This window comes from Prionailurus bengalensis, chromosome E2 (genome assembly GCF_016509475.1).
Source record: "Prionailurus bengalensis isolate Pbe53 chromosome E2, Fcat_Pben_1.1_paternal_pri, whole genome shotgun sequence".
Taxonomy (NCBI): Eukaryota; Metazoa; Chordata; class Mammalia; order Carnivora; family Felidae; genus Prionailurus; species Prionailurus bengalensis.
The window spans coordinates 62,154,446-62,182,424 of NC_057352.1; the positions used below are offsets into that span (position 1 = coordinate 62,154,446).

At 53.5% G+C, this 27,979-nt stretch overlaps 2 protein-coding genes across 4 annotated transcripts; one reads left to right on the forward strand and one right to left on the reverse strand.

Annotated features, from left to right (window-relative positions):
• Positions 1 to 21: 21 nt before the first annotated feature.
• Positions 22 to 26,134, forward strand: GAS8 (growth arrest specific 8). 3 transcript variants are annotated; one of them, XM_043599963.1, is made up of 12 exons: positions 22 to 224; positions 4,202 to 4,575; positions 7,423 to 7,509; positions 11,180 to 11,377; positions 12,311 to 12,517; positions 14,376 to 14,430; positions 15,308 to 15,513; positions 16,052 to 16,219; positions 16,682 to 16,768; positions 19,923 to 20,132; positions 22,868 to 22,933; positions 24,557 to 24,809. In XM_043599963.1, exons 2-12 carry the CDS (start codon positions 4,573 to 4,575, stop codon positions 24,704 to 24,706), a joined length of 1,437 nt encoding a protein of 478 aa, XP_043455898.1. In that variant the 5' UTR covers positions 22 to 224; positions 4,202 to 4,572; the 3' UTR covers positions 24,707 to 24,809. The 3 variants fall into 3 exon arrangements, with proteins under 3 accessions (XP_043455898.1, XP_043455899.1, XP_043455901.1); XM_043599964.1 differs by lacking the exons at positions 22 to 224; positions 22,868 to 22,933 and having other exon boundaries at positions 4,468 to 4,575; XM_043599966.1 differs by lacking the exons at positions 22 to 224; positions 4,202 to 4,575; positions 7,423 to 7,509; positions 11,180 to 11,377; positions 14,376 to 14,430 and having other exon boundaries at positions 12,413 to 12,517; positions 24,557 to 26,134.
• On the reverse strand, positions 24,949 to 27,979 carry LOC122494636 (5-hydroxyisourate hydrolase-like). The gene is made up of 4 exons (XM_043599970.1): positions 27,635 to 27,979; positions 27,049 to 27,188; positions 25,686 to 25,821; positions 24,949 to 25,221 (listed from the first exon to the last, which is right to left on the reverse strand). Exons 1-4 carry the CDS (start codon positions 27,692 to 27,694, stop codon positions 25,132 to 25,134), a joined length of 426 nt encoding a protein of 141 aa, XP_043455905.1. The 5' UTR covers positions 27,695 to 27,979; the 3' UTR covers positions 24,949 to 25,131.

Genomic DNA, 27,979 nt, shown 5'->3' on the forward strand with positions numbered 1-27,979 from the left:
CTCCCGCTGCGGACCCTGGCGCATCCGGCGGCGGCGTCCCATCGCGGGTGCGGCTCTAGCGCCCTCTGCGCCCCCAGCGCGCACGCTCCTCCCGCAGCCGCGCCGACTTCCGTCCATTTGTTCACCCCCATATATTTATGGGGTGCCAGCTACTCGTCGGTGCTTCGCTGGCCATGGAGGGGAGGCACGAGGAGAGGCAAAGGCGGCGCCCACACCCCTGGCCTGTAAGCAAAGATTTGCAGATTGTGGCTAATACTATGGAGAACACATGTGGGTGGGGTTGGGCGGGAGTGTAACGGCGAGGCCGGAGTGGGGCGCGGGTGGGGGATGGGAGGTAGGGAGGTGGGAGCGGGCAGCCAGGGCGCCCCGGGAAGGCAGGCAGGATCCGGGCGCGTCGAGAACCGCAAACACACGCCCCTGGAATGCGTCCCTGTGTCAAGTTCTTTGTGCGCAGTATCTCATTAATTCTCCCAGAGATCCAAAGAAGACGGTGTCCTGTTTTTCCAGGCGCAGACGTTGAGCACACAGAGAGGGTAGGTAAGCTGACCAAGGCTGCACAGCCAGGCACTGGAAGCCAGAGGGTCCGAATTCAAGCCCAAAGACTGCACTTTTATAAAAACAAAACCAACCACGGAAGAGCATCAGGGAGAAAGAGTTTGTACCCAGCTGGGAGTGAAAAAGGCCCGCAGAGGAGGGAGGTGGGTATGAACTTGGTGTTTGCAGGACAGGCACCCTCTCAAAGGCAGGTGGTCCATACAGTTTCAGCCACCCGAGGAAGGCCCTCGTTGCCCAGCCCAGCTCCAGTCACAGGGAGCCCACAGCCTTTGAGACTGTCAGTCCCCGAGGCTGGCTAATGGTTCCCATTGTTCTTTAGTTTACAAAACAAGTGAGAACAAAACTGCAGTTTGCAACCTTCTAAAATGATTTCGTGACCCTGTAGAACCAGCCCTTGCTGTGAGCCACTGGCCTCCATGTGACCCCAAAAGGCAGAGATTTGGCTTTCCAGGGACAAAACTGAGTTCTAGGATGGGTGGTGGGGCCATAAGCAAGCCAGTGAGTGCCCTGGGAAGTTGGGACAGAGGATAGGTACTGGCTGTTCAGAGTGAGCTGGGGTGGCAGATTGTATTTTCTCAAAATGGTCACATTGGTATTTCTTTAAAAAAATTTTTTTTGATGTTTTTAGTTATTTTTGAGAGAGAGAGAGACAGAGCATGAGAGGGAGAGGGGCTGAGAGAGAGGGAGACACAGAATTCGAAGCAGGCTCCAGGCTCCGAGATGTCAGCACAGAGCCCGACGTGGGGCTCGAACTCACAGACCGCGAGCAAGATCATGACCTGAGCTGAAGTCGGACGCTCAACCGACTGAGCCACTCAGGCACCCCCAGATTGGTATTTCTGATTCCATTTCCAGAACCTTTCCACTCCCCTCAAGACACTCCCTCACCTATACTTTTCCTGCTTGAACCTGGGCAAGCCTTGTGACTGCTCTGGCCAATAGAGTGTGGCAGAAATGATGCCATGTGACTTCTAAAGTTGGGTCATAAGGGAGATTCACCTGTCCCTCAGAAGACCCCCTGGAACCTGGCCACCTTATGTGAGGAATTCCAGGCCACTCAAGACGCCAATGTGTGTGTTCTGGCCAGCAGTAGCCAGTAGACCGGACTTAAGTCCTCAGGCCATGGGGCAGACATGAGACCCGCCTTTGAGCCACCCCTCTGGGGGTGTTCTGTGGAGCTGAGGTGAGCTGTCCCCCACTGAGTCTTGGCTGAGTTGTAGACTCATGAGCAAAACCGATAGTGTTACTGTATCAAGCCATTACTTTTGGGGATAACCTGTTATGCAGCCACAGTAACTGTAATGGCAATCGTTTAATAATTTTCCCTATTTGAGAGATGGGTAGGTGGGTACAGAGGGGGTCTTGTCTAAGGCATCCCAGCTGGTGACCAGCAGGTGATCTGGTTCCAGAGCCAGTGTTTATTTATTTTGAACTTTTCATTAAGAACATTTTTAAACAAAAGGAGAGAGAATAGCACAATTAACCTGCTTGTACCCAACACCCAGACTCAGCAGTTACTAACTCATGGCTGATCATGTTTCCTCTCTACTATCAATTACCTCCCTTCATTGCTGGATTTTTTTGAAGCAAATTCTACACATTATATAATTTCATTTGTAAATACTTCACTATCTCTAAATGAGAGTCCAGTCTTCTCAAGTCCTCTGTTATCTTTTTTTTTTTAAAGCTTATTTATGTAATTTGAAAGAGAGAGAGAGGGAGAGAGAGGGAGGGAGAGGGAGGGAGGGAGAGGGAGGGAGGGAGACAGAGAGAGAACAAGCAGGGGAGGGGCAGAGAAAGAGGGAGAGAGAGAATTCCAAGCAGGCTCCTGTTGTCAGAACGGAGCTCGACACGGGGCTCGATCCCACAAACCATGAGATCGTGACCTGAGTTGAAATCAAGAGTCAGACACTTAACTGACTGAGCCCCCCAGGTGTCGCTGAAGTATTCTGTTACCTTAACACCCAGGCATCTGTTGAGTTGACGTAGTGGTCTGCACTGGATCTTAGCCAAAAGGCCGAGAAGCGATGATGATGTAGTGGTCTGAAGCAGTTTACCTAACTGACCAAGTCAGCAGGCATGAGGAAGAGGCAGACACTAGACAATATGGTCAGGGGGTTTGTCTATGTTAACATTTGCTCTGTGATTTTGCAGGAAACTCAGATGCCATTTATCTGGGTTTCGGAGCTGCACAGCTTGATGCTGAATAAAAGTATCTTGAGCCACACATGTGAAGAAAAGGCTCTTTTCTAAGAATCTGAACTCAAATCCAATATGAAAAGCACAGGTCACTGTGGGCCTGTCAGGAGCCCGGGGAGTTGTCAGCCAGGGCTCTCTGTGGAACGATAAACTAAGCAATGCTGCTGCTTTTGACAAATGAATTCCCTGTCTCGTTATCCTGAGCTCACCTTCTTTTTCTTGCCCTTTTTGCTGAAAGGAATTCTTGTTAATGCATTTATTTAATTCAGAACTCCCAGACTTCTAAAGCAAAAAAGCCAGTCAGCATGAGGCACCTAGCATATTGGGTCTGCCAAAGTAAGTGTTAAATAACAATAATTACCCCTCCGTGTTACCCAGCTGCACTGTCTGGCCCGCCAAATTCCCTCTGGGAGGCCCTGGCATTGGGGGAGGAGGCCCCTATCAGGCCAGTGGTGTAGGCACAGGGACGTGACCAGACCTCACAAAGGCCTCAGGGCCTGCTATAAATAAATCATGGCTCTCTGCAAGGTGGGTCCTTCCAATTGGCTGCTCCAGTCCAAGAGCAGTCATGGCTTCGGTGGGTAAACCAGGAAGCCCCTCAGGGTCCTCACTGTGGCTCTCGGATCACTGCCTGTGTGTGTGTGCCTGGGGCCTAAGCAAGCCCAGCTAAGGAGGCATCTTCTTCCTTGGGTGGGATTGGCAGATCCCTTCTTCATTACTCACACTTTGTCCCCAGTGCAACTCTCCAGGGCGAAAAAATTCTGGAATCTTCTCCATCCCCAAACAGATGGGAACATATGACCTGCTGCAAAATCACTAGTTAGGAAGATGTTAAAGGAGAGGGTGTACAAACAAAGAGGACAAACGGTGTGTAAAGATGGGCACCTGCTTATGACACATTCTTAGTCTTCTGATGGACAGGGAGTGATACACGTGGGCAGCAGGGTGGTGGCAGGGGTTGGAAATTCACCTGCAAAATCATATAATGATTTGCAGTTTTCAGAGCAAGGGGTTGGGAAAGGGACCTCCTAAGGCTTTTTCTGCAGTGCCTGTCTGGAAACCCCTGGCAGAGGTTTCTAGTTTTTCCTCACCACGAGGACCGGGGGCCACAGAGGAGGCCTCCTCTGGCAGAGCAGTTTATTTTTGAGGAGACACTTGCCGACTTCAAAACTTTGGAGCTAGCTGGAAAATACTTTTCTTTCCTATTTTTGTTTTGTTCTGATGGTTTGCGGAAACCCAGCTACCTTCCACCCTCACCGCGGCAGCTGGTGGGAGGAATTTTCAAAGGTGGGCGGGGGTGTGGCCCAGGGGCGTAACCTCGGCCCAAATTTGAATCCGATTTGCATAGCGTCTGGAGGCCTTGGGCGGCTGATCTGTCTTTCCTTGCGGTCTCCCTCCTTCGTTGAAGGCACTCTTACTGAACACCTGGTATGTACTGTTGTTCTAGGCGCTGTACGTAAGAAGTGGACGAAACAGTTCCTCCCCCTCCGAGGAGCTTAAGTTCTAGTCGGGGAGACACGCAAAAAACACCATAATCCTCCAACGAAATGCGCTTAAGGAGCTTCGGGAAGATCCAGAGTGCGGTTGACTCCAGGCCGCCGCAAGACCTACTCGACTCGGGCAACCCCGGGTTCCGCCCAGCGCGAGTTGCTAGGAGCTCGCCTCCGCGGCGGCGAAGGACTGTACCGGCTGGCCGAGTCTCGCGAGGATCTTCGAGGTTTCGCGCGGGACCGCCCATCGGTTGCCGGGAGACGCTGCGGCCTCCGTCGGGCGGGCGCCTCTGTCTGCAGGTCGCGGCGGGAATCCACCACGAGAGCTATGGTGAGGAGGCGCGGGGTACCCGGCTAGGGTCCCTGAGGGGGCCAGGGGCTCCTCGGTTAGACAGTCCTGCGCGCAGAGAGACCCCTGGATGGGGAGGCCTGGGGTCCCGGGACCTGTGCGCACTGAGACCCCAAGAGTGGGCAGGCTTGGAGCTCTGGGTTCCTGGAATTGAGGCCTTGGTGCTCTCCTGGCGTTCCCATGAGGAGAGCATGGGGCGCTACGCTTGCCGCATCCCGCATCCCGCATCCCGCATCCCGCACGCACGTTGAGCTGAGAGGTCTGGGATCTCCAGGCTCCTGTGCTCACCGCCCCCCCCCCCCCCCCCCCAACCCCCGCGCCGAGATCCAGGGTTTGATGTGCAAGCCGTCCAGAAAACAGAACCTGGGACAAAAAGATTTCCCATTTGTTATGGAAGTCTCAGTCCTCCGATCCTTGGGCCCTAGGGTCTGACATTATAGGGTCCCGTGGAGCACAGTCGGGGTCAGGGGACACCCTAGGACGCCCAGTCTCTGGGATGGAGAGTCTGAGGCATACCGCAGTGGCTGGAGTTCCCGCTACAGCAAGGAGTACTGGACAGAGCCCCAGGATACAGGAACGGCTGTTTCCTTGGAGAGCCCCGTGGGAGGCAGGCCTGTCCGAGCAAGACGGGGAGCTCACCGCCTCTCCAGTTCTTCCTCCTGCCTGTCTCCTGTATTGGGGCCCTCAGCTGCCCTGGCACCCATGGTATAGACGCGTTCAGTAGCGCATTTTCTGGGATGTAGCCCGCGGGCCATCAGCTGGCGGGGAGAATGCCTCTCCAAGCCCCTGCAGTTGGCTGTGAATTGCCAAGTAGCGGTGAACCTTTGGGACCTTCTGATGGGGTGGACTTCTCGAAGGAGGAAAGATTTTAGTGGATGGGTCTTTTAAAATCAGCTGGAAAAGATCGCTAAAATTCTTTTTTTTAATTTTTTTTTCAATGTTTTTTATTTATTTTGGGACAGAGAGAGACAGAGCATGAACGGGGGAGGGGCAGAGAGAGAGGGAGACACAGAATCGGAAGCAAGGCTCCAGGCTCCGAGCCATCAGCCCAGAGCCTGACGCGGGGCTCGAACTCATGGACCGCGAGATCGTGACCTGGCTGAAGTCGGACGCTTAACCGACTGCGCCACCCAGGCGCCCCAAGATCGCTAAAATTCTTTTTTTAATTTTTTTTTTCAATGTTTTTTATTTATTTTGGGACAGAGAGAGACAGAGCATGAACGGGGGAGGGGCAGAGAGAGAGGGAGACACAGAATCGGAAGCAGGCTCCAGGCTCCGAGCCATCAGCCCAGAGCCTGACGCGGGGCTCAAACTCACGGACCGCGAGATCGTGACCTGGCTGAAGTCGGACGCTCAACCGACTGCGCCACCCAGGCGCCCCAAGATCGCTAAAATTCTTATGTGTATCACTAGCTTGTGGGAATATGGGTGATTTTCCTATTCACTTTTTGCTTTTCTGTGTTTTCCAAGATATCCACGTAAAACTTTTTTGTAATCGTAAACATGTTACAGAGACGTGTAGACATGCATGTACACACGTGAAAACATTAATAGGGACGTTTAGACACACAAATATGTTACAGAAACATGTAGATTCATGCACATGCAAAAGCATGGGTCACAGAGTTGGGAGAAGTCTAGGCATAAAGACAGGGATTTGGAAATTCGGTACCTGCTTGAGTGGCCCTTGAGAGGTGAGTGGAGGTGGGAGGTTTCTCTCATCTTGTCAAAGTTGTTAAAAGCAAGTGACACTAAGAGCAGGTCCGTGTGGTGAACCATTTATAGCACACCCGTGGCGAGTGCTGTCTGCTTCAGCTCCTGACAAGGCTTCTTTCGAGGATTTATTTATGTATTTATTTTAATGTTTAAAATTAATTAATAATAAATAATGTTTATTTACTTGTTTGTTTATTTATTTAAATGTTTGTTTTTGAGGGAGAAAGAGAGACAGAGCACGAGTGGGGACGGGGCAGAGAGAGAGGGAGACACAGAATCCGAAGCAGGCTCCAGGCTCCGAGCAGTGAGCACAGAGCCCGACGCGGCGCTCGAACCCACGAACCGCGAGATCATGACCTGAGCTGAACTGGGCTGCTTAACCGACTGAGCCACCCACATACCCCAAAGATTTTTTTTTTAAGTTTATTTATTTTGAGGGAGAGACAGCGGGAGCCGAAGAGGGGCAGAGAGAAAGAGAGAGAGGGAGAGAGAGAATTTAGAGCCTGACGTGGGGCTTGATCCCACAGACTGAGATCATGACCTGAGCTGAAATCAAGAGACGCTTAACTGACTGAGCTACCCAGGCGCCTCTGATTCTCTGAAGGAGTTTTATATTTGGAAGAAAGGAAGACTTCTATTACCACCTGTGATCATTGCTATGGAGACATTTCCCCTTAGACTTATTGAACAGTTTCTTGCAGGTTTCTCTATGGTGGTGACCAAGCATTATAGCCAACATAGTAACGTTTGGCAGTGTGGTATCGGGGTTTGTCCTGGCAAGCACATTTTGCATCTACACCAAGGAGGTCTCTGCCACGTACCAAGGAATGGATTTGGAATGAGTTCCCCGTCCCCTCCTTTCTGAGGGAGAAAATGTTCTCTTCTAAAAAGGAAGATTTTTTTCCCTTGTTTCTCCAGAGGTGTCAACAGAGAAATGTGTGGGTGGTGAAGGGTGGGGAAACCTTAGGGCGGAGTGATGTGCTCCAGGCGGGGCATGAGACAGTGAGCAGTAGGACAGAGGTACCACGACAGGTACTCCTCTTCCGGTGAGCCCGGGAATTCATCAGAGCCAGGCCTCCCTGTCTTACCCGATCATCTCTTCTTTAATCAAAGGCGCCCAAGAAGAAAGGGAAGAAAGGGAAAACCAAAGCTACCCCAATTGTTGACGGGCTTGCTCCGGAGGACATGAGCAAGGAGCAGGTGAGCAATTAGGTCGGGATGGGACTGGCGAGTGTCGTTCGAAGTTGTCTCTGGCCGTTTGTCTTTCTGAACTTCTTTTTTTTTTTTTTTTTAATTTTTTTTTTTAACGTTTATTTATTTTTGAGACAGAGAGAGACAGAGCATGAATGGGGGAGGGGCAGAGAGAGAGGGAGACACAGAATCAGAAGCAGGCTCCAGGCTCTGAGCCATCAGCCCACAGCGGGGCTCGAACTCACGGACCGCGAGATCGTGACCTGGGCTGAAGTCGGATGTCTAACCGACTGAGCCACCCAGGCGCCCCTTTCTGAACTTTTTACAGACTGTTGCCCACTGCCTCCTCGTCCACCTCCCCTCAGTGTGTTCCTGCACTCGTGTCCAAACCAAGATAACACCTCTTCCCATTTCCATACGTTTCGTCGGCTCCAAAACTCTCAAGCACAGTACAATTTAAAAACATCAGTGCAGTGAAGACATTTTTAAATAGGGTGGTAGCAATTGGGAAGGAAATGATTTTCCAAAATAAAAACTATTTTTAATTTTCTGTATATCCTTTCAGTCTTATCCTTTTATGCACCTGATGCTTACTGAGCTGTTATATGCATATATAATATTGTTGTTTATTTTATTTGCATTAAACAGTAGGAATTATTATTTTTTTTTTTTTAATTTTTTTTTTTAACGTTTATTTATTTTTGAGACAGAGAGAGACAGAGCGTGAATGGGGGAGGGGCAGAGAGAGAGGGAGACACAGAATCGGAAACAGGCTCCAGGCTCTGAGCCATCAGCCCAGAGCCCGACGCGGGGCTCGAACTCCCGGACCGGGAGATCGTGACCTGGCTGAAGTTGGACGCTCAACCGACTGCGCCACCCAGGCGCCCCAACAGTAGGAATTATTTTAAGCCACTTACCCATTTTGGCGACATTAAGGACCAGAGAACGTAATTATCTAATTATAATTCCAGTGAAAAACTGCAGCACGTGGTGAACCATGAGAGCAGGTGTGGTGGCCCCTGCAGCCTGTGTTGGTGACTGACCCGTGAGTGAGTGTCTGCTATAGGCCTCTTGAGGGTCCCATGTCAGCTTGTGGGTTGGTGTTAATAACTCCCTTGATAGTTTTAAGACATAAATACAAAGGAGACAGGGACAGTGACATGAGCTGAAGTTGATGAGCTGGACAGAGGCCCTTGTACACTAGTGAAGGGTTGCTTTATTTTACATGCGGGGGAACCTCAAGCAGTTTAAGGAGATGGTGATGGGTTCCGGTTTGTGTTTTGGAGAGAGGGTGGGGCTGCTGTGTGTAGAACGGACGGCACATCACATTGCCATCAGTTGAGCTGTTTCTCGTCTCCCGTTTACTTCTTGTCCCTGTGGATACAGAACTGTGACACAGCAGTGGTTAGGTTGCATATGTGGGCACTGACACCTCAGAACTGTCTAGGGCCCAGGCAGGGGTGAGGGACTGGGGACAGCTGCAGTCAGTTCATTGGATGGTTACCTTGGGGGCACTGGGCTCCAGTGTGGTCTGTTTTCTGCTTTTCAAAGAGAAGCTAGAAATCTGGATATTTATAAGAAACCTAAATATTGAGGGAAATCTAAGACTGTGAGTCAATCGAACTAGGTAGGAGCCTGGTTTAGGCTATCTGTTTGAGTCTAGATACGAAAGGTCTGTGCCATGAGGACCCTGTCATCTGCTGAGCCCCTCATCAGACCCCCATGGGGAGGCAAGCCCCACCCAGGTTCCCCACCACAGAGCTCTGGTTGCCCCTCCTTGGGGGCTTGTTATCTTGGCCTTCTCTCTTCTTAAAGTTTTTAATTCATTTTATTTATTTATTTTTACTTTTATCTTCTAATGTTTTATTTCTTTTTGAGAGAGAGAAAGTATGAGCAGTGTAGGGGCAGAGGGAGACGGGGACAAAGGATCTGACAAAGGATTTGCTGAGAGCAGAGAATGCGATGTAGGGTTCAAACCCATGAACCGTGAGCTCATGACCTGAGCTGAACTCAGACGCTTAAGCAACCGAGCCACCCAGGCGCCCCTCTCTCTCTTTTTAAAAAATGTTTATTGGGGCGCCTGGGTGGCGCAGTCGGTTAAGCGTCCGACTTCAGCCAGGTCACGATCTCACGGTCTGGGAGTTCGAGCCCCGCGTCAGGCTCTGGGCTGATGGCTCGGAGCCTGGAGCCTGTTTCTGATTCTGTGTCTCCCTCTCTCGCTGCCCCTCCCCCGTTCATGCTCTGTCTCTCTCTGTCCCAAAAATAAATAAAAATGTTGAAAAAAAAATTAAAAAAAAAAAGTTTATTTATTTGTGGGGGGGAGGGGCGGAAGGAGAGAGTGGGAGAGAATTCCAAGTGGGCTCTACTTTCAGTGCAGACCGTGTGCATGACCCTGGGGTCATGGCCTGAGCCGCCATCAAGAGTCGGATGCTCAACTGACTGAGCCACTCAAGCTCCCCTTGGCCTTCTCTTGAAATGAGAAGTGTGGTTTCCCTGTGGGGAATGGGGTTATCAGGAGAGAAAAACTTCACACTGAGTGGCCTGAAGTTGTGCTCTGAAGATGACTAATTCTTGATGGAGATGAAATTCCCAAGAAAGCCAAGAGCCAGCCCCACGTAAAAAAAAAAAAAAAAAAATTAACCTATTTGGAGATTTGCAGTGGGCTTCGGACAAAACCTTTTTGACTGTTAGGGGTTCTTCTGGGTTTGTCTATTTTTTTTGCTTAACATACCTTTAAAGGTGAGCGTTTGTTTATTTATTTATTTAAAGTTTTATGTACTTATTTTGAGAGAGAGCAAGGGAGGGGCAGAGAGAGAGGGGGAGAGAGAGAATCCCAAGCAGGCTCTGTGCTGACAGTGCAGATACGGGGCTTTAACTCTCGAACTGTGAGATCGTGACCTGAGCTGAAATCAAGTCGGATGTTTAACTGAGCCACCCAGGCACCACCAGAAGGTGAATGTTTTTTAATTTAGCATTGTTTTGTTAACGTGTGTACATGCTGCTCCATCATTTTCATATTTATGTGTCTTTGGGCCATATAACCTTTTAGTAGATTTACTCTAATTTCTCAGCCATTTCCGTATTTAAAATCATCTCAGATTACTTCCTTTAAACTTTTTTTGCTGTTGTAATAATGGTGTGGCTAATGTCTTTGAGCAGATAACTCTTGTATTTTTTGGTTCTTTTTTTTTTTTTTTTTTTAATTTTTTAACGTTTATTTACTTTTGAGAGAAAGAGAGCATGAGCAGGAGAGGGGCAGAGGGAGAGGGAGACACAGAATCGGAAGCAGGCTCCAGGCTCTGAGCTGTCAGCACAGAGCCCGACGTGGGGCTCGAACCCACGTACGGTGAGATCATGACCTGAGCCGAAGTCAGACGCCCAACTGACCGAGCCACCCAGGTGCCCCAACTCTTGTGTTCTTTTGAGGAATTCCTCTAGTATAAATTCTTGGGAATGGATGAAAAGATACAGTCATATTTTGATTATTGGTTACATTCAAGGTACTTCTGCTATTTTCTGAATTATGTCCTGTCCTCGGGACCTTTCTAGCATCATATTTTAACATCTCACTTTTAGTTTTTACTTGTGTTTAGGTGAGAACGGCCTTTCTTTCTTCATCGCGGTGGGCAGGGGCGGGGGGGGGCCCTGCTGGGCCTCACGGCTGCGCTCTGCCCGGCAGGTGGAGGAGCATGTCAGCCGTGTCCGCGAGGAGCTGGACCGTGAGCGTGAGGAGCGCAACTACTTCCAGTTGGAGCGGGACAAGATCCATACCTTCTGGGAGATCACGCGGAGGCAGCTGGAGGAGAAGAAGGCCGAGCTGCGGAACAAGGACCGGGAAATGGAGGAGGCTGAGGAGAGGCACCAGGTTGAGATCAAGGTAAATGCAGCTGGCCTGCCCGTCCCTGCTGGACATACCGTATGGCACAGAAGAACGGGGCTCGAGCAGGGGGGCATTTTGTTGCTTGCTTTGGGGTCACAGCCCTTTGTATCCTTTACACTGGGAAATGAAGGTTTGTTGTTTTTTTGAGTTTATTTATTTTCAGAGAGAGAGAGAGAGAGAGAGAGAGAGAGTATGAGTGGGGGAAGGGCAGAGAGAGGGGGAGAGAGAGAATCCCAAGCAGGCTTCATGCTCATCGCAGAGCCTGACATGGGAGATCGTGACATGAACTGAAATCAAGAGTTGGACACTTAGGGGCGCCTGGGTGGCTCAGTCGTGTGAGCGACCAACTTCAGCTCAAGTCATGATCTCAGGGTTTGTGAGTTCGAGCCCCGCATCGGGCTCTGTGCCGACAGCTCGGAGCCTGGAACCTGCTTCTGATTCTGTGTCTCCCTCTCTCTCTGCCCCTCCCCGACTCATGCCCTGTCTCTCTCTGTCTCAGAAATAAATAAACATTAAAAAAAAGAAATTAAAAAAAAAAAGAGTTGGACGCTTAACTGACTGAGCCACTCATGAAATACTCATGAAAGTGTTTTTTATGAAAGGGTATGTGCACGGGGCACCTGGGTGGCTCAGTCGGTTAGGCGTCCGACTTTGGCTCAGGTCATGATCTCCTGGTTCGTGAGTTCGAGCCCCACATCAGGATCTCTGCTGTCAGCTTGGAGCCCATTTCAGATCCTCTGTCCCCCTGTCTGCTTCTCCCCAACTTGTGCTCTCTCTCTCTCTCTCTCAAAAATAAATAAAACATTAAAAAAAAAAAAGGATATGTGTCTGCAGGTGAGCATGCACGGGCAGGTGAGCAGGCGAGTGTGCGTGTGCAGGGGTGTGGGTGAGAGTGTGCAGGGAAGCAAGCGGTGCTCTCGCTGCCTGCAGGTGTACAAGCAGAAGGTGAAGCACCTGCTGTACGAGCATCAGAACAACCTGACAGAGATGAAGGCTGAGGGTGCCGTGGTCATGAAGCTGGCCCAGAGGGAGCACTGCGCACAGGAGGGTGCACTGCGCAAGGACATGCGGGCGCTGAAGGTGGAGCTCAAGGAGCAGGAGCTGGCCAACGAGGTGGTGGTGAAGAACCTGCGGCTGGTAGGTGTGAGGGCCGCCAGTGCCTGACTGGCTGCTGGGGACCGTGAACTCCTGATTAGTCAACTTACCTGGGAATTCATATTTTGCTTAGAAGCTTCCTGCATTTTGGGAATTAGTTGAACTATTTAAGAAAAAGACAAATCCCATTTGGGGGCCAAGTACAGAATTTTATTTCAGATCTGAGCAACAAATGGACTTCCCAAGGGGAAAATCCAGCCTAGGGTCCTCTTCATGTGCTGCTGACACCTGACACCTGGCTGCTTTCCCAGGAGTCTGTCAGGTGCATTTAGAAACATACAGAACCAGGGCGCCCGGGTGGCTCAGTCGGTTGAGCGTCCGACTTCGGCTCAGGTCATGATCTCGAGTTTGTGAGTTCGAGCCCTGTGCCGGGCTCTGTGCTGACAGCTCAGAGCCTGGAGCCTGCTTCGGATTCTGTGTCTCCCTCTCTCTGACCCTCCCCCGTTCATGCTCTGTCTCTCTTTCAAAAATAAACAAACATTAAAAAAAAAAAAACCATATGCAACCATTAACATGTCTGGTATGCCAGCCCCTCCGTGGCCATGGCAGTTTGTCATGCAAGCTGGGTTCATAAGCACCTGGCTAACTTTTTGGTCCTTTCTGAGTGAGGCTTGGGGGTTCCAGGTGGAGGTTGAGATTCATTTGCCTGGTGCCCATAAGGTGCCAAGCCCTGTTCTGATCTCTGGGGACATATAGGGAACAGGACTGAGAGAATGAACTGCCCACGTGTGGTTGACAGTCCAGGAAGGAGACAAAAGACAGAATGAAGTGTTGGATACGTGGAGCACGTCCTCAGGCATAAACGCTGTGGGAAGAGCAGTGCGGGGAAGAGGATGCAGTGGGTTGAGGGTAGGGTTGTATTCTTCTACAAGGAATTCTGGGAGCGTCTCATTGAGAAGGTGACATTTGGGCAAAGGCTGGAAGGCGGTGGGGCTGAGCCAGGCTTAGGGAGACCAGGTCTGGAGAAGGCATAGGGGATGGGCCGGTGTGGAGGCCCAGAGGAGCAAGGGGCAAGGTGGCTGGGCAGGTAGGTCAGAGCTTGTCGGCATCAAAAGCCACAGTCAGGACCCAGCTGTTGACCTGGGTTTAGTTGGGGGAACTTTGGAGGTTTTGGGCAGAGGGAAGATGTGTCTGACTTTGGCTTTCTGAGGTTCTTCTTGGCCGTGGGTTCGGAAGATTTGGCAATACGTTTGCCTCATGCTGGAGGCACCGCAGCCTCAACTAAGAAAAAACTTTGCAGTGAAGGCTGACGGTGAAGTCTTGGACCTATAAGAATAGTCTGGTCTTTGCTGACAGACAGATTTCCAGTGAATTTGGTGATGTGAGGCTGTCTGCTTACCTGAGGCCTGGATATGGAGTAGTTATGTGGTCAGAATTCCCCTTTGTGCAAAAGCACTATCCTATAAAAAATAATTAAATTTTCTATTCAAAACCTCTCTATATAACTGTGAAAATAACTGTGAATGCTGCTCTAAGTCACAGCTGAAGCAGGCCGTCAGGCATCTGGAGAGAACCTGCAGCTCCGTGTAGACATGGCCCGTGCTCTCCGACCTGTGGGCAAGCTGAGTGAGGGGCCAAGCACGGTCAGTGTTTAGCACGTCTGTTAACATTCGGTCATTAACCAAGGAAAGTGAATTATGAAACACGGAAGTTACCAAAACCACGTTATTCTGAGCCTGGTCCAAGAGCTCGGAGATGAGGGGAACCCAGCACCCTCCAGAAACAGCGCAGAGTTTCCGGAGTTGGATTTTCCATACCACCGAGGAGCAGGGCCAGCCCCAGGGAGAGGCTTCTGTGTGTGTCTGTCACCTAGTAACGGCCTGCTTCTCTGCCTTTGCAGAAGCACAGCGAGGAGGTCACCAAGATGCGGAATGACTTCGAGAGGCAAGTGCGAGGTCAGTTCCTCACATGCGTCCTGTCAGAAGGAAATTTACCTCTAGGGCTTGCTCACCCAGGGCACAGAAACCAGGTTAAAATGGCCTAGACACGCAGAGAGAAAATGTAGTTTCCAAGGCTGACGGATTGCCCAGAATCCCGAAACAACTTACTTCCATGCAAGTTGGGGAGGCTGTGATTACCACCTACGTCCCTACTCCTGGCACAGATCAGCAGTTTGAGGCACGTGGCAGTTATTGTCTTGTGGGCAGTATTCTTAGAATAGTCTTTTCATGGCTTCTGGCCCGAGGAGGCTCCCGTTTGAGAAGTCTGTCGGGTTCACTAATAAAGCTCTAGAGTCGGCCTGGATGACCACCGAGCCGTGGGATCAGCTGACACTTGGTTTTGGGAACCCTAACCCCGGGATTGATTATCAATGCCTGCTACAGGCAAAGGAAGGCAGACAGTGGTGTGTGTGTGCTGAATATGTCATCTGTGAGCCTCAGCAGAGAGAGGTCCACTCAAACCCGTCCTGTGCTTTGCCCGCTCTTGTGTGCACAGCCTTCATCCCGGTGGATGTTCCTGGGCCGTGTTTAGAAGTCCCATCTATTCTTTTTTTTTTTTTTTTTTAATGTTTATTTTTTGAGAGAGCATGAGCAGGGGTGCAGAGAGAGACAGAGGGAGAGAGAGGATCTCAAGCAGGCTCCATGCTATCAGTGCAGAGCCGGACGTGGGGCTCGAACCCATGAAACATGAGATCATGACCCGAGCCGAAATTGAGAGTCGGACGCTCCACCTACTGAGCTGCCCAGGTGCCCATAGGTTCCGTCTATTCTGATAGACACTGGGCCCCCTGTTCCTCTGCTAAGCTGCCCTATATGTGCTTCTGCCTTTCAGAAATTGAGGCCAAGTATGATAAAAAAATGAAGATGCTTAGGGATGAACTTGACCTGAGGAGAAAGACTGAGATCCACGAGGTGGAGGAGAGAAAGAACGGCCAGATCAACATGCTGATGCAGCGGCATGAAGAAGCCTTTACGGACATCAAGAACTACTACAACGACATCACCCTCAATAACCTGGCTCTCATCAACTCCCTCAAGGTGCTGCGCTAGGGCCGGCTGGGCCGGGGGCCCCAGACACTAGGTCTCCACCCCGTCGGGCCCATTACTCTCCTTTTAAAGATGTTTGATGGTGCCCCTCTGTCCTTGTTTGAATTCATAATGGAGCCTCTCCACACCTGTGGCTGGTGGCAGCCAGGATGTTGCCCTGACTGTAGCGTAGGTGGGGCTCGTGAAAAGGACACATTCGACAGGTGGGAGCTTCCTGCGGAACTGTAGTGGGAGCCCCAGCATGGCTGCACAGGTGGTGTCATCACCACGCAAGTGCTGGCAGGGCCAGAGGTCCCACGGTGGGGAATGCCCCTTGGGTCCCGGAAAAGTGTAATCTCAATTTGTGTGGAAGCAGCCTTCCTAGAAGATTCAGAATAAGTGAAGACTGCAAAATTACTCCGTGTTTATACACAGAACAGGTCTTCAGGACCGTCCTTGGTGGGCAGGAGGGCTCCTGGCTCTGCCCTCTGAAGACCTCGGCTCTGCCTGCCGCACCCCTGCCGCACCCCTGCCGTACTTGTGCCAACAGGAGCAGTTGGAGGACATGCGCAAGAAGGAAGGTCACCTCGAGAGGGAGATGATGGAGGTGTCCGCGCAGAACAAGCGCCTGACAGACCCTCTCCAGAAGGCTCGGGATGACGTGACTGAGATGCAGAAGAAGCTCGGGAACTATGAGAGGGACAGACAGACCCTGGTTGTGAGTTTCTGCCTGACTGTGCCTCCCTCCTGGCACTTCCTCCTGGGCTAGGAGAGGAGGGACATCAGCAAGGTGTCTCCTGGGTCCCAGAGCAGGGTCGGCCTTTAGGGCAGGACTGGGGGGCTGAACCTCAGCCTCTCTGACTGGTGTCCTCCATGGACAGGATGTTAAGCTGGTGCACGTTCTGGGCAATAGGTGTTTCCACCAGCCTGCTGCGGGGGGCGCTCAGCTGCTTGTGTCCTTGAGCCAGTCCTTCGTTCATTCATTTGTTCCTTCATTCATTCTGTCAATCTCTACACTGAGGATGGGGCTCGAACTGACAGCCCTGATCCAGAGACACCAGGTGCCCCTGAGGCAGCTCTCTTCCACAATTATTTTTGGCCTTGCCATCCCCCAGGAGCCTGCATTACGTGGACGCCTGGTCCTGAACACTTTGTCCTCCACCTTTCATTTTCTCTCCAGCGCACAAAAGCACGTTTGAAGGTTGCCGAGAAAGAGCTAAAGGACCTGCAGTGGGAACACGAGGTGCTGGAGCAGCGATTTCTCAAGGTGAGCAGATGCCAGGCCGGCATCCCAGGGACCCCCAGTCAGGGAGAGACCCTTCCTGTAACCCTGGCTCGGCCATTGGTTTCAGGAAGCCTTAAAACCGCGGCTGGGTTTCTAGGTTCGAAAGCTGGGAGTCCTGTTGTCCACTTCTCACGCTCTGCAGCCTTATGAGGCAAAACCCTGTGGTACATTCTAGAGAAGGCCCAGGGTCTCACAGAGCAGGTGCCCTGCTGGGAGACCATCACCCCCAATTCTCTTTCCCCCTGGCTCACCTCTGAAGCACGTGAAGGGTACCTGGCCCTTGCATCGAGGGTCTTTTCCATGTATGTACATGTGTTTAAGTAGTAGACTGTCGGGCACACATTGTAAAGAAGTCCTGGAGCCCTGCCGTCTGTGAGTGAAAATGAGAGGGCCCTCCTGCTATGCAGTGCTGGTTCTCACAACTGGTAGCAGCTCCTTGAGTTTTGTGCAGACTTCTTCCTGTGCACCCTTATGTACGGGTGGCTTCATGCCTTAAGAACGCTGTGCTTTTTTTTTTTTTAACCTCACCTTGATTGCGCTGTCTCCAGATTGTACACACAGAACAGTCATGTTCGGCTCTGTGCCAGAACGCTCCATTTAAAAAAAATTTTTTTTTTTTATATTTATTTATTTTTTGAGAGACATAGAGAGACAGAGCACAAGTTGGGGAGGGGCAGAGAGAGAAGGAGACACAGAATCCGAAGCAGGCTCCGGGCTCCAAGCTGTCAGCACAGAGCCTGATGCGGAGCTCGAACTCCCAAACTGTGAGATGATGACCTGAGCTGAAGTCGGACGCTTAACCCAGTGAGCCACCCAGGCGCCCCAGAAGGCTCCATTTGTTATGCAGCCACTTCCCCTGGAGAGATGTCTTTGTTTTCGTCCTTTGCTGTTACAAACCACTGCCACTGTCCTCCTTTTAAGTTTACCTTTGTGCAGGGGTGAGCATCTTTTTTTTTTTTTTTTTTTAATTTTTTTTTTTTTTTAATTTTTTTTTTCAACGTTTATTTATTTTTGGGACAGAGAGAGACAGAGCATGAACGGGGGAGGGGCAGAGAGAGGGAGACACAGAATCGGAAACAGGCTCCAGGCTCTGAGCCATCAGCCCAGAGCCCGACGCGGGGCTCGAACTCACGGACCGCGAGATCATGACCTGGCCGAAGTCGGACGCTTAACCGACTGCGCCACCCAGGCGCCCCTTAATTTTTTTTTTTTTAACGTTTATTTATTTTTGAGACAGAGAGAGACAGAGCATGAACGGGGGAGGGGCAGAGAGAGAGGGAGACACAGAATCGGAAGCAGGCTCCAGGCTCTGAGCCATCAGCCCAGAGCCCGACGCGGGGCTCGAACTCGCGGACTGCGAGATTGTGACCTGAGCCGAAGTTGGACGCTTAACCGACTGAGCCACCCAGGCGCCCCTGAGCATCTCTTTTAAAGTCAGTCCCTAGCAGTGGCTTGTTGGGCCAAAAGGTTTGTGTTCCGAATTTGGGTAGAGGCTGCACAGAGCGTTGTTCTGAGTTATGACTCTGCCCAAAGCACCCAAGGGGCCACTTCCTGCCTGAACCAGATGTCAGTAATTCAAAACTTGCTGATGTGATCGGGTGGAAGATGTCTCGTTGAATGTGCTTTTCTGAGGTACCCTGTGAGTGGCACACATGCCAGGCAGAGCAGTTCCGTCTTTATAAACTTTGGTTAATTCAGGTTTTGTTCCTTTTCTCACCTGATTGAGATTCATGCTCACAGACAGTGATTATGGAATGGTCCAGATTCCTCAGGTACATCCCATCATCCCATCAGAACTAGAGTCACCTTCTTCAGAGATGCCTCTGAGGGTCCTGCAGGCTGCTGACCGGCCAGGAGAAGGACCCTTGAGTCACCAGTGAGATGTGCCCTGCGCCCCCCCGTGCCCCCCCACCCCCGCCATTGCTGGCTAAGGGGGTGTGCATTTGGGGAGGAGGAAATGGAGGCTGACTGCAGAGGCTTGCGTTGGAGCCTGTGCACTTTGCCCCCTTCTCTTCTGTTTGAGTGTCGTTCGTGGTATGTGCCAAAGTCAGTGTTTCTTGAGAAAACCAAGCGTGTCGATGTGTCAGCAGATTTTGAAGTCCAAAGGGATGGACTGATTGAAGTGAATCGAGGGAAAACTGTACAGTAAGGAGAAGGAGAAGGTGCTGCAGGTTTGAGCATAGCCCTCTTCTCTTCCTAGCTGTAAGACATGGTTTTTTTTCTTAATTTTTTTCAACGTTTATTTATTTTTGAGACAGAGAGAGACAGAGCATGAACAGGGGAGGGGCAGAGAGAGAGGGAGACACAGAATCGGAAGCAGGCTCCAGGCTCCGAGCCATCAGCCCAGAGCCCGACGCGGGGCTCGAACTCACGGACCGCGAGATCGTGACCTGGCTGAAGTCGGACGCTTAACCGACTGCGCCACCCAGGCGCCCCAAGACATGTTTTTACACACGTAGAGAACATTCTGGAAGGAGTTACATCATGGATTCACATGGAGGCCTCTGGGAAGTTGGGTTAAGGGGCGTTCACGTTTTATACTTACACACAGTCTTGATTTTTCTTTAAGGTGCTCAGTGAAAGGAAAAAGAATCGGAAGATGAAAAAGAACACTTCTATTTATTGACAGGCTGGTCTCCAGATCTGCCTCGTGGGGCATGTTCTAGGATCCAGGGCTGGCAGAGGGAGTGGATGGATCCCCACGGGCCCCACTCCCAAGCATTGCTTGCTGGAGTGTGATGCCTTGGATGTGACGTAGGGGTGATCAGGGACATGACTTTCCTGAGCCTCCTGAACAAACCCAGGGCCCCAGCCTCTCTGTGGGGCTTCTCCAGCTCTAACGAGGGTGCCCTCCTACCTCCTGAAACAGCTTAGTAGACGAGGGTCCAGTTAGTGTTTCCTCCTGCTTTCCACAGTGTGGATGGCTGCAGCCCTTTAATCCCGTCACAGAGAGTGGGTGTGGTGGCAGTGTAAATGACACCCAGCCCCCCCATCCGTGGGTGGGCCCTGGTGAATGGAGTTCACTCGGCAGAAGTGGTATGTTCTGGCCCAGGGAAGAGGCGGGAGGGGGCTTCTGACCAGTGAGATGCTTCCGGGGGAGGTGGCCTCTTTGTCCACTGCAGCCTGTCCCTTGCAGGTACAGCAGGAGCGAGATGAGCTGTACAGGAAGTTCACCGCGGCCATCCTGGAGGTGCAGCAGAAGGTGGGCTTCAAGAACCTGGTTCTGGAGCGGAAGCTGCAGGCGCTGAGCGCTGCTGTGGAGAAGAAAGAGGTGCAGATTAATGAGGTGCTGGCGGCCTCCAACCTGGACCCTGCTGCCCTGACCCTTGTGTCCCGCAAGCTGGAGGTAGGCCCCAGGCGGGCTCCTGGGGAGGTGCTGGGCTGGAGCCTCATGTCCTTGCCCCCGAGTAGGTGTCCTGAGCTTGGGTTGGGGGTCGCTTGTTTCGTGTGTTTGTGTCCAGCCTCCGTCATTCCGGTGGGGACCCTCAGGTGGTGTTGGGAGGGTCATGGGTTTCCTGTGGCCTGAGCATAGATGGGGCTGCAGATGTCTGCTCACAGGCCCGTGTGTGCCATCAGGCTCCCCAGGTTCTCTCTTACTGGCTTTGCTCAGGTCTGAGGTCTTCTGCAGTCCCCTCCTTAACCTCTCAGCCCTTCTGGCCCTGAGCCCCACTGCCCGTCCAGTTCTCGAGATGGGTTTAGTTCAGCCTATCAGGCCCTGGGTTTCTCAAGCTGCTGTGGGCCGGCGCTCCTCGGGAATTTGGCAGCAAACCTAGAGACAGGCCTGGGGGACAGTCGGGCCCATGAGCTCTCAGCTGAGACTACTGCCACAGTCTGCCTGGGTTGCTTTGATGTCCGGATGTAGGCTGTGGGCAGTTAGGATGGGGAAATGCAGGGCCGTGGGCAGTTAGGACAGGGAAATGCAGGGCTATGGGTGCCCCTTTGTGGTGGCGGGTGCTGTGGCAGGGTTCCCAGAGGGAGTTATGTCTGAGCAAAGGCCACGAGTTCACAGTTCCTCGTGGTGCTCCTCTATGCTGGAACCATCTTGGGCACTGGGGACAGCAGTAAACAAGACAGATGGGGCCCGGGTGCCCATGGGCTGGTGGGGCCAGCTGAGGAACCCTGGCAATAGCTGCCAGCTTTGGCTCAGCAAGCGAAAGCCTGACAGCACCTGGCAGGCCGTCTTGCCTGGAGCTGGGCCTTGTGTCTCTGTTCCCTGGGCCTAGTTGGGGCATGTCACAGAAAGAACGGGTGAGGCTGGACAAGGGGTCTCTGGGCTGCCGCGGGAGTGCGGCTGTGCAGGGATCCTGGCCACCTGGGTGACCTACTGTAGCTGCCAGGCCTGAGACAACCCCAGGTGCAGTGCCCTGGGGTGCCTGGGGAGACAGACGCGGGTGTGCATGGCCCCAGAGAACGCAGCTGGTCTGCATGTCTTTATGGAGAGGCCCAGTGAGGAGAGGCCAGCTTGTCCCAGAGGTGGATCCTTCCAGGATAGACGGTGCCTGTGTGTGTCTGCCTTTCCTTCATGGAGAAACAGATCTTCGGAGTTAGGGGCTGCTGGCTGCTTCGGTTTGCGCAAGCGTGTTTCATCCTGAGAAATGGCACACATAGCATTTAAAAAAAAATGTTTTATTTATTTATTTTGAGAGAGAGAGAGAGAGAGAGAGAGCGAGAGAGAGCGAGAGCGAGCAGAGGAGGGGCAGAGAGAGAGGGAGAGACAGAGAATCCCAAGCCGGCTCTGCACTGACAGTGCCGGAGCCTGATGCTGGGCTCGAACCCACGAACCGTGAGACCATGACCTGAGCCCAAACCAAGAGTCAGACGCTTAACTGACTGAGTCACCCAGGTGTCCCTACACAGGTAGCATTTTTTAGGTGATTTGTCCCTGTGTAGTTCAGCTGAACATAAACCCCCCTTTGCTCACATGACACCCAGGCCCTGAGGATTAACTCTGTGTCAGGCCACTTCATGTTTATGTAAAGCATCCTGCACTGGCCTACTGCCCACCTGGCCTTGACCTTAAGCTTGCAGCTCCCACTTGGTTGTATCCTTGTGAGCTCCTTGCTGCTGCTTGGGTGTTGGGGGGAGTGCAGGGCTGAGGCGAAGGGAGCAGAGCCAGAGGGATGGGGGTGATTCTCACGCTGTTGGCTGTGCCCCTGGGTTTGGGGCTGGTAAGGAAACATGGAAGGTCCTGGGTGGGGCAGACTGGATCAGAGAGAACCCTCTGGGAAGGTGGGAGGTGAGCTGGCACTGAGTAGGGGTGAAGGACTTATTGCTGGTGGAGAAGTGCTGAGGAGTCCAATGTTATGTAGTGGCCATTTCTGGATGAGACCAGGTGCTGCTTTCGGGCAGCAGTGAGTCCTGGCTCAGGGGGTGGCAGGGCCAGGAGGGCCTGAGTCACTCAGGACAGGCTCTCGGGGCCTGTGGTGGTGCAGCCACATGGGAGGGGCCTAGTCTGGGCTGGCAGCACCATGGACTTGGGTCTGGGGGCCCATCTGCGTCCTTGTCCTTGTTTGTGTGTGAATCCCCACGAACGCCGGCCGGTGGGGAGCGAGGGCCCTGTTAGAAAGGTCAGGACGGCTTTCCTGCCTCTACTTTTGGGAGGGGCAGCTGGTCTTGGAGCTGGATGAGGCTGTGTTGCCGGCACTCATGATGAAATCAGTCCGGTCCTCAGTGGTTGCTGCAGCTGGGCCTGTGGGCCAGGGTCACTGTGGGCCAGGTGGCAGCTCTTGCCTTTTCTGGACACTTACTTCTCTGGCCAGGCAGGAACCCTCCAGGCAGCAGGTAGGGGTTCAAGGGGACTTCCCTGGGCCGTGGTTGGCCCGGCTTCTCTAATCTCTTGTCCTCACTTCCCACCATCTGGACAGTCGCCATCTGGAGAGGCAGATGGTATTTTCCCTTTCTCCTCTGAAGACCTTTCTGTGCTGGCTGGCTGCGCCCTGTGTGGATGCACACCGTGATGGGGTCAGGCTGCCATTCCCTGGATGTCTGAGGTCCCCTGCTGGGGCTCCCAGACCCCTGCCAACCCCTGTCTACCTCAGCTCAAAGACAAGCTCTAACTCACATCCACCTTTCTCTCCTTAGAATGTTCTAGAATCAAAGAACAACACTATCAAGGACTTGCAGTATGAGTTGGCCCGGGTCTGCAAGGTATGAGGAGCCTCCTTGACCCTCTCTCAGGGCCCCACCTGATTTACACTTTGAGGCATACACAGCCTGAGGCTGTCTGGGCCTTCTAAGGGTCACTGTGTGTGTGGACTGGGTCTCTGATGCTGCCACGGGAGTGCGGTTGTGCTGGCATCCTGGCCACCCGGGAGACCTGTAGCTGCCAGGCTTGAGACAGCCCTGTCTCAGCTCTGGCGATGGTCCTGGTGTCCCTTACAGGGGCCTGCCCAGTGGATGTCTGCTAAATGAGGGCGCTCTGTCCCTGTCTCCCTGTTTGACCCTTTACTCTTGCTGACCTGGCCTCTGGGGTGACTGGATGGGCCTCCTTTGCTTCTTCTGTGTAGGGGACAGTTACGAGTCTAAGCTTCTCTCACTCCTTTGTAAGTCTGACGAAAGCTGCACCCCGTACCCACACCAAAGCCACCAGCAGTGTGGAGGCCTCCCGCTGTTGGGGAGTGGCAGGGAGTGCCTTGACCCTTCTTTTGTCTGCCTCATGAGCCCCAGAGGCCTGGGCCCTCTACCCAGTATTCACTCCTCTGTGGGTGAGCCCCCAGCTCTGCCTTGGCTTTGCCTATGGGAAATGCAGACATAGCGCTGCCTACAGATACATTTACCTCGAGCAGCCACCCCGTGAGTGTGACTCAGATAAGCCCATAAACCTGCCGGTGGACATTGCATCCTGGTTCTACTGTGCACCCTGGGTTGTGGAACCCCAGGAGGGAGGCAGTGCCTGTCACTGGCGCTGGGCTCCAGCATCCGTGACCAGATCTCCCTGAGCCTTTCCTCAGCCCTGCCCATCGGGACACTTCCCTTATATGCTTTGGCCATCCCCTGATACTTAGATCTACAAAATTAGAACCATCTACTGGTGTGTGCAGTTCTAAGGGAATGTATCTGATTGTCAGGAGGTCCGACCCCCAGAAAAAGGTGAGAGCCAGGACCTAGCCCCCAACTTCTGTCTGGAGCCCAGCCTGAGTTCACCCTTTAAATCTCAGCTCCAAGCATCAGCACCTTTTTCTTGATAATGGTGAGGATGATGTCAGACCAGGCTCCAAGCATTTCCTGCGCATTTCAATCCCTTGTAACCAATCTGATGCAATTAACTCTTTAAAAAGTATCCATTTTCCAGAGCAGGGAACAGGAACCTTGCCTGTGTTGGCCCCACCAGCACTGTTGCCCAGACCTTAGCCTTCCTGGGATCGGGGGATGGAGGGCCACCTGCACTCTCCACCCACAAGGCAGGGAGGGTCATATACACGTGGAGGGTCATGCCTGTGAAGTCAGGGATGACCGATTTGAATGAGAAATGCCTGGCAAGGAGCCAGGAGCACGTTCAGACTATAGTTCTGCTCTGAGTCTGTATCTTCTGCTTCAGTTTCCCCATCTGTGAAACAGGAATAATGGCAGCGTCTCCCATTGTGGGTTAGCTGAGTTATGTACGTGAAGGTGCTTATGATCAGGTGTGGCGTACCGTGAGCCGTTGGTAAAGGTTAGCTTTAAATGGTTTTCCTCCACCACCCTCCTGCGCCCTCCAGAGCTGAGTAAGGCCTGGGCTAGAGTCACCCTCGGTGTGGCTCCGCCCCTCCCGATGCTGCTCTCACCCCACAGGCCCACAGTGACCTGCTGCGCACCTATGAGGCTAAGCTCCTGGCCTTCGGAATCCCTCTGGACAACGTGGGCTTCAAGCCTCTGGAGACGGCTGTGATTGGGCAGACGCTGGGCCAGGGTCCCGCGGGGCTCGTGGGCACCCCAACGTAGTGCCCGCCTGGGACTGCTCCCTGGATGACCCTCCCTTTCACCAAGGACAGGAGCGGTTTGTCTTTCTATTTGTATCGTCTGCAAATGAAGTTTTTCTACATTTGCTGTGTGTCCTGTTGCCTGGCTACGTGGAGGAGAGGCACCTCCAGGACCCGTGGTACCCTGACCACTTCCTTCCCTGCTGCCCTCCTTCCCACCTCGGGCCAGGGCAGCACCAGCCGAGCCCAGGAACCGCAGCAGCCTTGCAGATGCCAGCACTGACTTTATTGATGCCTGAGACTCAGTGGCTACTGGAAAATGGGGGGCCAGAATCTCCCGCAGGGAGTGTGAACTGGTGCCCTCTGTTGAGGTGTCCCAGTGAGCTGTGGGGATGGGATTGATGCTCACAGGCCAGCAGTTGTCCAGAGGAGGCGATGGCTCAGCCACTAGCTTCCTCGATACGTGGTGTAGGACCACGGGCTCAGCAGCAGGGGCACATGGAACCTGTGGGTCTCGTTGGTGATGGTGAAAACGACCTGAGAAGCAGAGAGGGCACCGGGACAGAGTGAGGGTCCGGTGCAGCACACAGGCAGCCCAGACTGTGGACCAGGGGCAAAAGTTAAGTGGGGCTGGAGCCCCGAGGGCCAGATGAAGCCAGTGGAGAACTGGAAAATGGTGAGGGCTGCGGATGGGGCTGAATCCTCCCCTGGAGAAAGCCCTTAGCTTGGGGAACTTGAAGGATCCGCCCTGAACAGGGTCAGGTGAGTGCCTTTGTCCACAGGGGCTGAGTCACTTTTGGCCCTGCCCCACAGCTTTACCCAGGGACAGGGCAGGGATGGGTGTGTTGTGGTAAAATCCCTGGACACCTTTCTTCTGAGAGCTCAAAGCAGGTGAACTCACTGCTTGCCACCGCCCAGGGAGAGGTGGGACCAGCCTGCCCACTGCAGGAATCTTGGTGAATCACAGGCCTCCACCCCTCTGGCCCACCCCCGGCCCTCACCTCCACATACGGGTAGAAGCTCTCCTGCCCCCTCTTCTTCCAGTAGCCCTCAGTGTCAAAGGACAGCTTGTAGGTGCCTGCCTTCATCGGGCCTGGTGGCAGGAGCCCCGGGCAGCGGCCATCCGAGTCGGTGTAGCTGGGGAGAGTGGAGTCGGAGGGAGTGAGGAGTCACCCCTGCCTGGCTCTCCAGGGTCGGTCGGCCCATGGCCTCAGACGCCTCCACAACCTGAGTCACCGGGAATGCCCTGCAGCAGGCCACGTTCTAGGGCCTGGGGTCTGGAGCAGCTCGGGGACACCACTGCAGTGTCTTTTTAGGGAACTCCAGTACAGAGAAGCAGAAAAGGAAAAAAAAAATCTATTCCATGAGCAACAATCCCTTTATACTGGCATATATTTTTTCTAGATTTTCTCAATGCATAACTATGCTTATTCATAAACTTGGAAAAATACTCTAAAATGGATTATTCTATTCATACTGTTTGATAGCTTGCCCTTTTCATTTAGTATATTCTGTGTGGCTTTCTGGATCAGTAACTGTCCCCAAACCCCCATCCTCATGGTGGCCTGTTTCCAGCTGTACCGAGTGTCTGAATGGAGGGTTCTGAGGGCCTGGCGCTTTGCTCACTGATCAGCCCCCAGTCACGTCTGGAAAGTTCTCCCATCGTTCCTGCCACCTGTGCTTTCAAGTTTCTGTGCTGTGACTGGAAGGGGGAGAAGTTGGGAATGGGTCTCTAGGACCCTGCGGGGGACCCCATATACTCCTTCAAGAACCTGGAACCCCAGCCTCTGCGAAGGGGCGGGGGGGGGGGTGAGCTCTCTGTCCTCAGGCCCTGAACCCTTGGGGCCCAGCCGTCCACTCCCACCACCAGAGGGAACCTGCCTCCTTCAGGAGACTCACGGGGCGGCCCCAGCGCTACAAGGCAGGGCCTGGGCTGGGCCCAATCCAGCGGAGCCTGGGGCAAGGGGCCAGGGCCTGCGGAGCCGAGCCGAGCCGAGCCGCCCACCTTTTGCGTGCCTCTCGCTGCCTTAGTCTCCGCGACTATAAAAGGGGTAATTATGGAGCCTGGCCACAGGCTGTAGTGAGAATAAGAACACAAGAAAAGTGTTCAGTGCACTGCCTGGCACAAGGTTACCTGTTAATCACGGGGACAGTGAGGCGTTCAGATGACACTTCAGGCCTCAGCCAACCCTGCCCTCAGGGAGAGGCAAGCCCTGGCTCCCGGCCCAGTAGGCACTGGGGCTGTGAGGCCGCACCAGTGTGTTCTTTGGCCCCAAGGCTGAGGGGACCATAGCACGGTGGTCAGCACTGCCATCCAGCCCACACTTCCTGGCTATCTGGACTCTCTGTGACCCTCAAGCCTACCTTTTTCTCAGCTCCGTCCACTGCTGGCCATGGTCCTCGAGCCTGGACAGACGGAGGCAGAGGCCCTGGGCTGGGAGCCCTGAGGCCGTGTCCAGCACATGCGTGGTCAGCGGGCTGCTGACCAGCTCCATGCCTCTGCCCTGAACCACGAGAGAGGGACAGGGATGAGCGTGTGGGGCCCAGCCCTGCGTCCGCACTGGCGTAGAGACCGCAGCCTCGGAGTAAACAGCCCCAGAGGACAGAGTCCCCAGCTGCCCCTGGACCCTGGAGGGGGCGGGGTTGGGCTGGAGTCGCTGAGTCAGCCACGTGAGGCTGTGGGGCTAACACACTGAAAAACGCTTCATAAACAATGCTGGTCTGACCCCCGTTGCCCCACACTAGACCCTACTAGGGCCCCCTCCCCTCCGCCCAGCCACTGAAGGGCATCTCCACACACGGGCTTCCTTCTCCAGCCAGTCAGTGCGGGCAGGGGTTGGTCAGACCCCATCTCCTCGTTCTCCCAGAGCCCCTGGCTCCTGCGCCACCTCGGACCTTAGCCCCCAGGCCGCGACGAGCCAGGAACCCAGCGTCCTGACCCGCCCCCTACCTCCGAGGAGCCCAGGTGTCGCTGGAGCGCCCGCAGTCGCGAAGCGGCCCCCGAACTCATGCCGGAGCCGCCCACGTCCACCACCCCTAGAACGGTGGTCCTGAGCGGTGGTCCTGGGACGCAGGTACCTGCCCGAGTCCGCCCCTGCCCTCACCCTGGCCCCTCCCAGGACCCGAGGGCCACGTGTCGGGCCAAACCCAGGTGGGGGGCGCGGCGCGGTGGCGGGGAGGGCGGCTACACCTCGGTGTCCACCAGGGGTGTCCGAGGGGGCTTCGCTGCGGAGCTCTGGCGTGGCGACGGGGGCGCACAGACCTGCGGGGGCCGCGGAGGCTCCTCCCAGGGCCG